General features: G+C 44.1%; 1 protein-coding gene across 1 annotated transcript in view; it reads right to left on the reverse strand.

The window, feature by feature from the left end:
• SEMA3D (semaphorin 3D) overlaps positions 1–11,093 on the reverse strand; it is a 170,209-nt gene that overhangs the window by 83,415 nt on the left and 75,701 nt on the right. The window contains exons 8-10 of the mRNA XM_015407058.1: positions 5,000–5,114; positions 3,142–3,211; positions 353–497 (exon numbers count right to left, since the gene is read on the reverse strand). Coding sequence (XP_015262544.1) covers positions 353–497; positions 3,142–3,211; positions 5,000–5,114 — 330 coding nt within the window. The remainder of the gene's footprint in view (positions 1–352; positions 498–3,141; positions 3,212–4,999; positions 5,115–11,093) is intronic.

Consider the following 11,093-nt stretch of genomic DNA (forward strand, 5'->3'; position numbering starts at 1 on the left):
TTACAAGGGACAAAGCAAAGCATTATTCTATTAAATGAGGTGTGGATGGCTCAGAGATGATCCCCAACGACTCAAAGAAATTAGCCAGAGATCAGGAGAGCAGAGAAGGAAAGAGATAGCCCAACTTAATGTTATTTCCGAGTAATACGTTATGCAGAACAACATATTTTAAAAAGGCAAATGATAACACTAAGTGTTGACATGTGGAAGGTGCGAGAAGATAATTTAAAACATATATCTTCCAGGATGTTTTAAACTATATACAATTTATATAAATTATATATAAGTCAGACAAATAAAACAGTTGATAGCAATTATAGAGAAGACTGAACAGGGAAAACAGGATACTCACTGTTCCAGGCCTGGGGTATGGAATCCTCCCTTCATATTGAACCCAGTGGTGATCCACACTCTCCTTATGGGCATAATGTCCATTGAAAATTGCTCTGATGTTAGCCATACTGTACACACAAACAGCAGAGCCCTTGAAAACAGAACTGGAAGAAAACAAAGAAGAACTGAAGTTAGTTCAACATAAGCCAGCTAACACCACCATTTATCTCAAAAGACTAGCTAAGGGCCAAACCAGACAATGCACAATTAATGGTTTCTTAAAAAAACAAAACAAAAAAACCTAAAGTAAACTGCAGCAGCCAGAGGCTGCTACATGGAGCAGCAGAGGGGCGGTAGGAGAGGCTGCTTATCTCCTTTCTTCCTGCTATTTATTTCCAAAAGGTCTTCCCACCTCAGATGCTTTGCAACCTGCAGAGGGAAAGGCATTGTCCTTTATAGCAGTTTGGAGGAGGGTGCTTTTCAGAGGACAAATGACAATGTGGGGAAGTGTTAAGCACTGGTAGTCTCCTCACGGCTGTATCATGTTATCTGACCCAAAATTCTACAGCCGGAAGCCACACTCATACTTTCTCTGGCACAGCAAAATGAGCTTCAAGCCACCAGCGACTGGCAGCCTGCCAACTGCTTGAAAGGGGAACCACAGGCACTAGCCCCCAGAAGAGGAATGGTGCTTGCCCACCCACCCCTCGAATGAAACACACACACAAGTAATGGGTTAAACTGGGTATTTATTTATGCATAAGCTCATCTGCCTCAATTATTTCAAATTAAGCATGGGTTACTTTATGCCTGCAAGCAGGCTTCCTCAGGGCAAACCCACCCCGACTCAGAGCCAGGTTTGAAATTCTTCCATACCCCACTCATCACGGCCCGCACGTCAGATGCATAGAGGAGATGTGGGAGCACATCCCAGCCCACGACTGCTAAGCCTTAAAGCTCCCCCAACCCTGAAGAGGCCCCCGCCTGGGCATCCTGGACTGCTAAGCCACTAGGTGCCCAGTTTGAGGACCCCTCCTATTGCTGATATCTAGGGGTGCTTGCCAGCACAAATAACCCCCCCTCAACCCATGCTTTTCTGCTTTCCCAAAATGGACCTAACCAGGTTACCAGGCCTATTTATGCCCTGCCCCCCGGACCATGTGAAGCAGGCAGAAAAGGCTCCCTCCCGGCCAATTTGAGTGAGCCTCAAAAATTCCTGCTTAGCCCCGAAACTGGCGACTGGCTAATCTCACATGGTCTGGCACAGAGGGCGGGGGAGTGGGGAGCTCTTCCTCGACTGGAATGGTTGCTGCCTGGCTGTTGCCCCCTAATTCAGCCAGCCAGTCGCCTCTGATAAGCCAGTGCTCCCATGCTGGGCCAACAGGCTCCGCCGCTCCTCGTGATTCCATTCGAGGATGTGTGGGGGGAGAGCAAAAGCCTGCACTTGCTCATGTGCAAACACCAGTCATCCATCAGCATCAGCACAACACCACAAATCTGATGAGCACAGCTGCAGCAACACAGCATGAGGCTGTTTCTGAATGCATCTGATGTTGATGTTGTGACTACTCACAGCAAAGAAGGAGCTCCAAGACCTTGCCATTGGATACAGGAACAATTTTGCCTGCTGAACTCCCTCTTTCTGGCTGCAGTTGGTTTTTGATTGACTGGAGATTTGTATCTTACTCAGCTGCCTAAGAGTGGGTGTTTATGTGCAGCCTTTGGCAAGAAGATTGCAGCCTAAATCATTGGAACCATTGCTACCAGGAACTCTGGAATTCTGCAGAAGATTAGCAGGGTTCTTCAGTGAACAAGTTAGCAATAGAACAGGAGCTTTCCTGAAAGGCAGCTTGGTCACCATTAGTTTTCTTTCCCTTCAATATAGGCCACTGGGAGCATTCTGGAACATTCTAAATGCAGATGAGGCGAGAACAAGGCCCAATAGATGAGTCAATGTTGTCATCTAAAAGTGTGCTCCACAGGTGCCAACATACTGATGCAGAAAGGCTTCTCTGAATGTAGAATATTGGGAAAGCACTAGTCTAAATTGTTATACATAAAGTCTAAATTTAGAATTGCAATTTTAAAATCAGGATCAGCATCCCCTGGGACACATATGGCCCCATGAGTGATGCTATCTGTACCCCAAAGGCCAAAGGGGGCACTTAGGTTGGTGGCCTCTCTTGTCAAAGGAACCTTCTACCAAAATTAATCATTTGTGGTTTAAATCAGCACCGAAACAGTTCTCCCACCCTCTCTATCACCCTCCATCCATACCCCACACACTTTAAAGGGGTTGTGAGAGGCTAACACTTGATGGATTTAAATTATTGGCTTGTAACCCTCAATGGCCTTGCTGGGGGAAAAAAACATTTTTATTTTAATCTTGAAAAGCAGAAATAGGAAAAGTGATAGCCAATTTAAATTAGTGGATGAGTGTTATGCCTGGACACTGAGACATGAATTCAGAGCTACCACTGGCCAGGTGTCACATTGGCATTTTGCCAATCCTCCACAAAGCAACATTTTAGCTAATGAGCCTGTGAAAACAGTCAGGTACAGCAAATGCTACTTCTTCAATGCTTCTTAGCTGGGGAACAGACTTGAAGTTTGGTCCTATGATACCAAGTGGTTCTTAGTAGGCAACATTAAGGTTTCAACTCTTAGTTCATAGTGCTGTGTAAAGATAAAATACGATTAACTGTAATCAAATCTAAGTCTTAGTAGGTGGCCAAATCTGGATGGGGGTTATTTCAAGGCAGCACCTATTCAATTCATTTGGTTTGGATTAAAAGATCAAAGCCATACCTGGTAGTAGTGAAGACACCATAGACAACAGGATTCCTTTCATCTCTGGTAGGAAGCAAAAATATATCTTCTGTAATGGAGAATATATATTTTTAAAAAATTACGATATTAATCCTTGGAAACAAGTGCAAATCAAGTTCAAATTCATCCATGTCCAAAAGTGGCACCTGCTTATATTTTTTACATCGTACAGGAACTGAACAGGTATGGGAAAAGGCAGTGTGTAAATGCCTTCAATGAATATTTATTTATTTATTTATTTTTCACATTTGTATCCCGCCCTCCCCAATGGGCTCAGGGCGGCTAACAAGGGCAAGGTAATTAGCCGTGCCATAATTAAAACATATAAAACAGAATAAAAACATCCAACACTTAAAAACAGCAGTGCTCAATCAATTACAGATATCAAAAAATCCAAGATGGAATCAACACAGTTCCAGGTGGTACTCCCATGATATTTGTGCCCAATGGCAACGGCTTATTGGATCTTCTTTTTGAATAAAGAACTAAAATAGAGCAAGGTACAGGAATTAAGACTTAAACAAATCTAACACTACAAATCTGAAGTATTATGAAATAAATCTGAAAATATCTAACACTGTAAAATCTGGGGCATGTGATGATTCAGAGTTACTGCAAACTCCACATCATTCCCTCCATTTCAAATCTGAAAAGAGTTGGATCACTAGATACTATGACAATCTTCCTCTGGCCCCTGAGCCTTACTTACAAACTTGCATCTACTAATTCAGGCCCAGTTCTTATTGAAGTTGTAAAATTATTTCCCAGCTTTACCATTTTTGGAATGTAGCAGAGAGCTAAGAAAATCCTTTTGGGGGGCAAGATTCCAGCCTAGCCTTTTCCCTAACATGCTAATGTTCTATCAGCAGGGATTTTCTTTTTGTATGTGGGAGCATTCAGTCTGTAGTCGAAAGTGCAGACACGGGTTTACCACCTCGCAAAAACTAAGCATTAGTTGTCAAAAAAGAGATTTAGCGGCTGTAGATTTTCTGGGTTGTGTAGCTGTGGTCTTGGCATTGTAGGTTCTACAATGCTGAGACCACGGCCACACAACCCAGAAAATCTACAGCATCTAATGAACTCCGGCCGTGAAAGCCTTCGACAAGATCAAAAAGAGAGTGTTTCATTTATTCTGAGCTTCTTCTTTTGTCAGCCACCAGTGTGACTACTAAGACCTCTTTGTGCGGTTGTTACCACCTTTGCAACTGCTCCCATGGTGACCTTCATAGAAGTAAAAATTGGTGTGTGATTCTCCATGACAGTGTTTATAGAACAGGTGGCACATCTCTCAAAGAACTGGGATTCAACTCCAAGTTGGGTAAACTTGCTGACAGGAAGGATCACATGGTCAGAAGTTCTGCAAAAAATGAGATGGGCACAACAGCAACTGCTCAAGCAACAACAACCGTGTCTTTATGCATTCCAGTTGCACTGGAAAAAATCCTTTATGTAGAATCCAACTGAGGTGATGACAGAAACACACTGGTATCCGTGTCTGCAATGGCCATCTAAGACCCTGATTCAGTAACCACTTGTTTGTATCTTTCGACAACGAACCCTTTCCTGATGGCATTCCACACAGCTGCAGAGTGCCTTGAATATTAGAAAGTTGTCAGTTTGCTCTATATGCAATTTTCTTTTGCATTATTTCATTAGGGGATCTGTTAAAAAACAACACCCTATGTGTATCCTTTTGTGTTACTCCTTCTGTGATGCACCTTAAGCCAGTTATTCATGGAGACAGGTAGTAGCTGATACTTTGAGAGAGAAGCAACCTGGTTGGATGTCTTCCCAAAACTGAAATGGAAAGCAGCACAGAAAGCTCCACAGGACTTACGCAGCTCATCAAAATGCGTGTCTGCACCCTCCGGGCAAGGAACTGAACACACCAGTCTTGCTTTCAGGAATGTTGTCCACTTGTTTATCAGGCTACGCTGCCCTCCCATGTCATTCTATTTAAAAAGAAGACAACAACTTCCATTAGGCTCCAGGGCAACTTGCCTATGCAACTTAAAATAGTTCTTTTTATTAATCCTTTGGCTACTCAGGAAGACAAAAGAAACTGCAAAGAACATCCATTTTCCTGAAATGCTGTTTCAAGTATAGACTGTCTGTAACAAACTTATCAACCTGTTATGGTTATGTTTTATTGAGCTATGTGCATTGTAAAAAAGTATAAAAATAAAATAATAAAAAAAAGTATCAACTGCAAAGTACAGTGGCTGTTCATCAAAAGTCTCAGGGCCACATCTGGCCCTGCTGGACATCTCAGTTACAAAAGCTAGGTAGGAAAACATATAAACAAGAAACGTAAGAAAAGAATAAAACATTTTTCTTTATACAAGGTTAATACTATCATGTGATAACTAGTGTGTGTATGTGTATATATATGTATATAAATTGTGTTTTGGTCATGGACTCTCCTGAACATTCCACACGCTCCCAAATCAGTTGAGTCCCTGATCTGTCACTCAGAAGCTGTCCCTATCTACTGGCTGCATTGCCTGAGTCTTGCCGCCAGTATTCTAAACAGTTTGCTGTTCCTCTCCCCCCAATAGCCAGTTGATACACAGAGGTCATTTGCATATGCGGCCTGATTGGCCTTTGCCTCTAACATTCTAAACAGATTGCTGTTGCGAGTCCTGAGGTAAATGTGTCCTGAGGTAAAATACATATCCCAATTTTCCCTTAAACGGTCACTGGAGTTGCCAAAATACATATCCTAATCTTCCCTTAAATGGTCACTGGAGTTGCCAATCTCCCTGTGGGACCTGGAGATCTCCCAGAAATCACTGTGTTCCCCAGCCACAGCACATCATTTTCCCTATCCCCAGGCTCTACCCCTCAAATCTACAGGTCTGGCCCTCCCCTTAGTATTGTCAGCCTCCAGGCAGCACCTGGAGATCTCCAAGATCAGTTCTCCTGGAGAGAATGGCTGCTTTGGGCAATGGACTCTGTGGAATTATACCCTGTTGAGGTCCCTCCACACCACAAACCCTGCCCTCCCCAGGCTCTACCCCTCAAATCTACAGGTTGGGCCCTCCCCTTAGTATTGCCAGCCTCCAGGCAGCACCTGGAGATCTCTAAGGTCAGTTCTCCTGGAGAAAATGGCTGCTTTGGTCAATGGACTCTGGCATTATACCCTGCTGAGGTTCCTCCACACCCCAAACCCTGCCCTCTCCAGGCTCTACCCCTCTAATCTACAGGTATTTCCCAACCCAGAGTTGGCAACCCTGTAACTGCCTATGGAACTGCTTTCCAGACCCTTGGAACTCAGAAGACATGGCATAGGAGGAGGTGCTTTTCTACCTTAGCTGCCACTGCATAACCCCAAATCAACATAAGTCAGGGGTGGCGGGAGCCATACCTGTTACCATCGGGCTGTCCTCCCATACTACCCACTTGGGGCAGCAAAATGACTTGAGACAGTCCTGCCTTATAGCTAAGCAGAAGAAAATAAATGGGACACGGCCCACCAAGCCTTCTCCCGCTCCCCCCAACGGTGGCAGCGAGGCCTGAGTGGCCCACAGTTGCCAGCTGCCAAGGCTTCTCCTGCACTTCTCTTTCCAGCAGTGGCCGGAAGGCTTGAGTGGCCCACAGCCACCAGACCGCCAATCCTACTCCCGCCCCCCTCCCCGGCAGTGGCAAGACAGTTGCCAGGGCATTTTCTGTGCATGTGCAGGGAACACTTTTTTTTACTTTTGGGGGGGATTTAAGTATCCCCAGTATAGTTTTTTAAAAAGACTTTTCAGATTTTTCTGCACACCTGAGGATTGCCCCAAGTGTGCTGGAAAATCTCTCTGCCCCCCCCCAAGTGCCACCTCTGTGCAGATTTAGATATCCCCACAGAAGGGGCCTCTTGGCTATTAGTATATAGATGGTTTGGAGTATTAATCAATTTCAGTTTCCTTATAATTCCACTAACAGCTTTATCTAATCTATGTAGTATGTCTGTAGTAATTATAAAAGTAGTTCTTCCAAACATTTATAATACATAGCCATTAAGCCATCTGGAGATTTCCAGACAACCAAGATCAGTTCCCCTGGAGAACATGGATGCTTTGGAGGGTGGACTCTATGGCATTATGTCCTGCTGAGGTCCCTCCCCTCCCCAAATCCCACCCCCAAGCTATCCAACTATTTCCCAACCTGGAGCTGACAACCCTAGCTTGGGGGCAAAGAGAAAGAGAAAGAAGGGGGTATTGGGTTGGGGAGAGAAAGAAAGGGAAAGAAGGGGAGGGGGAAAGCAAAGGTGGGAGAATACCCCCTCCCTGCATTTTTTGGGGGTCCCCACTTCTGCAAGCCCCCTTCCTTCCCCTCCCACTATATCACACTTAACCTTTTAAATGCCAGGGTGGTGATACCAGCTGCAGTGGTCTCTGATACACAGGGTTGCTTTGAGCATTTTACTGCTATGCCCAGTAATTCCCACCCCCTGCAGTCTGTGGGAGATACTCTGTGATGCCCCCTTAATGTCTTCCATATCCCTTAGCCTTATAGGGATATAAAACAAACCACAACACAAAATGCAACATTTTGTTGCGGGTCCCCTCTTGTAGGGTGACTGTTGTGGGGAAACAAAGGGAAGGCGATTGTAAGCCTCCTTCGGGTAGTGAAGAGCAGAACACTCTTCTTCCTTGTTGTTCTCTTCTGCATTCTGCCCACATCCTCTTTGAAGTGAGGCCTATAGAACTGCACACAGTACTCCAGGTGCAGCCCGACCAATGTGGAAGACAGTGGGACTATGACATCTTGCAATCTGGATATTGAGATGCCCCAAGACCACATCACCCTTTTCTGGCACTGTATCACACTGACTGTTCATATATAACTTACAGTCCTCCTTTACTCCAAAATCTTATTCATACACACTGCTACCCAGAAGTGTAACCCAAATCCAGTATGTATTTTGTTTTGTTTTGTTACCCAGATGTAAAACTTGAGACTTATCCTTGTTGAATTGCAACCCTATCTCTTTCCCAGCCAATTGTCAACCTACCTTTATTTCCCCCTCACTCTTCAGCTTTCCATCCCCCACACACCTGCAGCCTTTCCCGTGCTCTGAAGCCCTGACTGCTATTTCACATTGGCTGTCACACCTCAGCAGCATATAAGGATACAGAGCCCACCATTTTCTCCAGGGGAACTGATCTCTGCCATCTGGAAAGCAGTTGTAATTCTGAGTGATCTCCAGCCCTCACCTGGAGATTGGACCCATTTTACCTCAGAACAGCAAACTGTTTAGAATGTTAGAGGCAAAAGCCAATCAAGTCGCACATGCAAAATGACCTCTGTGTTCCGAGGCAAAGGCCAATGAGGCTGCATATGCAAATAACCTCTGTGTTCTGACTGGCTATGGGGGGAAGAGGAACAGCAAACTGTTTAGAATGTTGGAGGTGAGACTCAAGCAATGCAGCCAGTGGATAGGGACAGATTCTGAGTGACACACCAGGTCGCCAACTAATTCCGAAGTGTGTGGAATGTTCTAGAGAAGTGCCACCACCATTTGGCTTTTATATATAAGGGAGATGATATTTTGATCTCATATCAAAGAATTTTGGTATAGGAAGATAATATTTTATAATGGAAACAGCGATTGAAGAAATGTAAAAGAAATGCTGACTGAAAAAGCCTCGGGAAACAGCCTTTGTTTGAACTATGTGTCAGAGAGTCTTTATGCTTCTCATTGGTGGCCTGCCTCAGAGACTTCCTATTGTGTCTTTAGAGCAGCAAATTTTCCCACACCAGGTACATAGAATTATACAGTGAGTTAGAAAATGCTTTCACATCATATCTGGAAGTTTCCCCCAAATTGTTTTTGGAGTTGTGCCAAGTTAGGAAATCTAAGCACACAAGTTTCAGGAAATGTTTCCTGTACGATTCCTATGAACGACAGCTGAATTTAGAAATCAGAGGAGAGAACAAAAATCAGACTAAATCCACCAAGGTCCTTCTCTACTGAAATGAATGGGGTTGGGGGGGGGGGTGTCACAGAACAATGGTTGCTGCAGTTCAAAGTCTGTCATTTTTAAATTATTGTAATTCTAGAAAAATGTTTTTTTTGGTTTTTTGCCCCCTGAAGGGGATTTTTTAAATTTGCCTTTCTAAAATAACTACATAACTATAACGAAAAAAAGGAAGGGGGAAGACTACAGACTAAGGGAGACAGAAAAGAAGGCACTAAGTGTAGAAGGTTACATATGCTTATAGATACAAAGTTGTAACTCTTAACAATTAACTTCCGACATGAGAAGTTTCGTTGTTCATCGCTTCAAGTTAAAATCCATCTTATCTGTCTAGACAGAGAATAGTTTCAAAGCTAATTAAGAAGTATAGAGATCTTAAAAGACATTGACATCTCCCATTACGCTTTCCCTCCCTCCCCACAAACATGACATTGTGGAGCCTAGATTCTCTCAGTCCATACAGTCATCTCAATTAATCCTCTTCCTTCTCTGTTGATTCTTTTTTCATAAACAGAGAACTTACATTGCATGTAGTGCATCCCAAACTTAATCCCTGACATCTCCAGCTAAAGGATTTCAGGTACTGGGGAAGACCTTTCTCCGAAGAAGACCATGGAGAACCACTGTCAGTCAAAGTAGACTACAGTAAACTAGATGGACTGAAGGTTTGACTTAGTATAAGGCAGCCTAATGTGTTCATCTGCAAAAGTGTGTGCTTCTGCTTCGAGCTACAGAGGGCTCAGCTCAGTGAAAGGGCCTATGAGCAATACACAGAAGGAGCCCTTACTTTATCCTGGAAAGGATAAGACTGGAATCTAATTTTTATGTGGCAGACCTGACCACCCCCGAGACTTTTGACAGCTATCAGTCAGGGACACTGCACCATAATTCTCCATGTAGACATGGCAGTGCCACTGCTGCTTCCACTGCACGATCTACATCAAACCCAGTATCCAAGTCAGATCAGGTCTGAGAGATTTTATCATCACAGCCAGAATCCAGTCCACAGATATTTTGGGATTCCAACTCAAGAGTAATCAGATTCTGGCGGTGCGGCGACGGGCGGGGTTTGGGACGCTCCCGACACCTGACTCCTTTTCGCGTCTTTCGGGGCCTCCCAGGGCACGGGAGAGCCCTAACAGTTCCCTGGTGTGGTGAGCTGGAGCAAGGGGTTTTTGTTGCGGCCCCTCCCGCGATTTGGCAACGCGGGTTGGTGTCCGCTTCCCACCCTGAAGCGGGCGCGGATTGTGAGAGAGAACATGGCTTCCATGTTCTCCATAGCTGCTGCCTTCCATCTGATTTTATTTAAACTTGTACGGGATATACAGCAACAAAGAAAATAAAAAGCAAATATATGCATCTTTAAGCTGGAAGTAAAGAAACCCCGAACTGTTTGGCACGAAAGAAAAATAAAGTGGCCAGGAAAAAGACTTAGCTAAGTGTATATATATATATATATATTTCTGCTTTATATCGGGGGGGGAGTGTTCTTGGGACAGGACTACTAAGACTTGGTCTGTGTGAAAATGGAGTATGAAAAGGGAAAGGAGTTAGATAACGAGATGACTGGAGAAATGATGGAGCAATTGTTAAAGGCTATAAAAGAAGGAATTCAGGAGGGCATTAAAGAGGGACTCAAGGCGGCATTTGCAAGATTACATGAACCCCCCCTGTTACTGGAGAGTACTGAGACTGGCGAAAAAAACATTCAGAATCCGGAAAATACGGAACAGATTTTGGAGGTGGAGAAAGGAAACGAGGAAGTGGAGCTGATATACACAGCGGCACAAAGGCAAAGTGAGGAAATAATTAAAGGGAGTAAGTTGAAGAGAGAGAAGAAAAAAGGAGAAGGAAAGATGTCTAAAGTGAGGAAAAAGTGGAAGAGGGGAAGGCGAGACCGAAATGTGTGCAAGATTCTAAGGGACAGGAAGTTATTGAAACAGGTTGTTTCAAAGAACATTGACG

Source organism: Gekko japonicus, unplaced genomic scaffold, assembly GCF_001447785.1.
Source record: "Gekko japonicus isolate JY-2015 unplaced genomic scaffold, Gekko_japonicus_V1.1 scaffold2216, whole genome shotgun sequence".
Lineage (NCBI taxonomy): Eukaryota > Metazoa > Chordata > Lepidosauria > Squamata > Gekkonidae > Gekko > Gekko japonicus.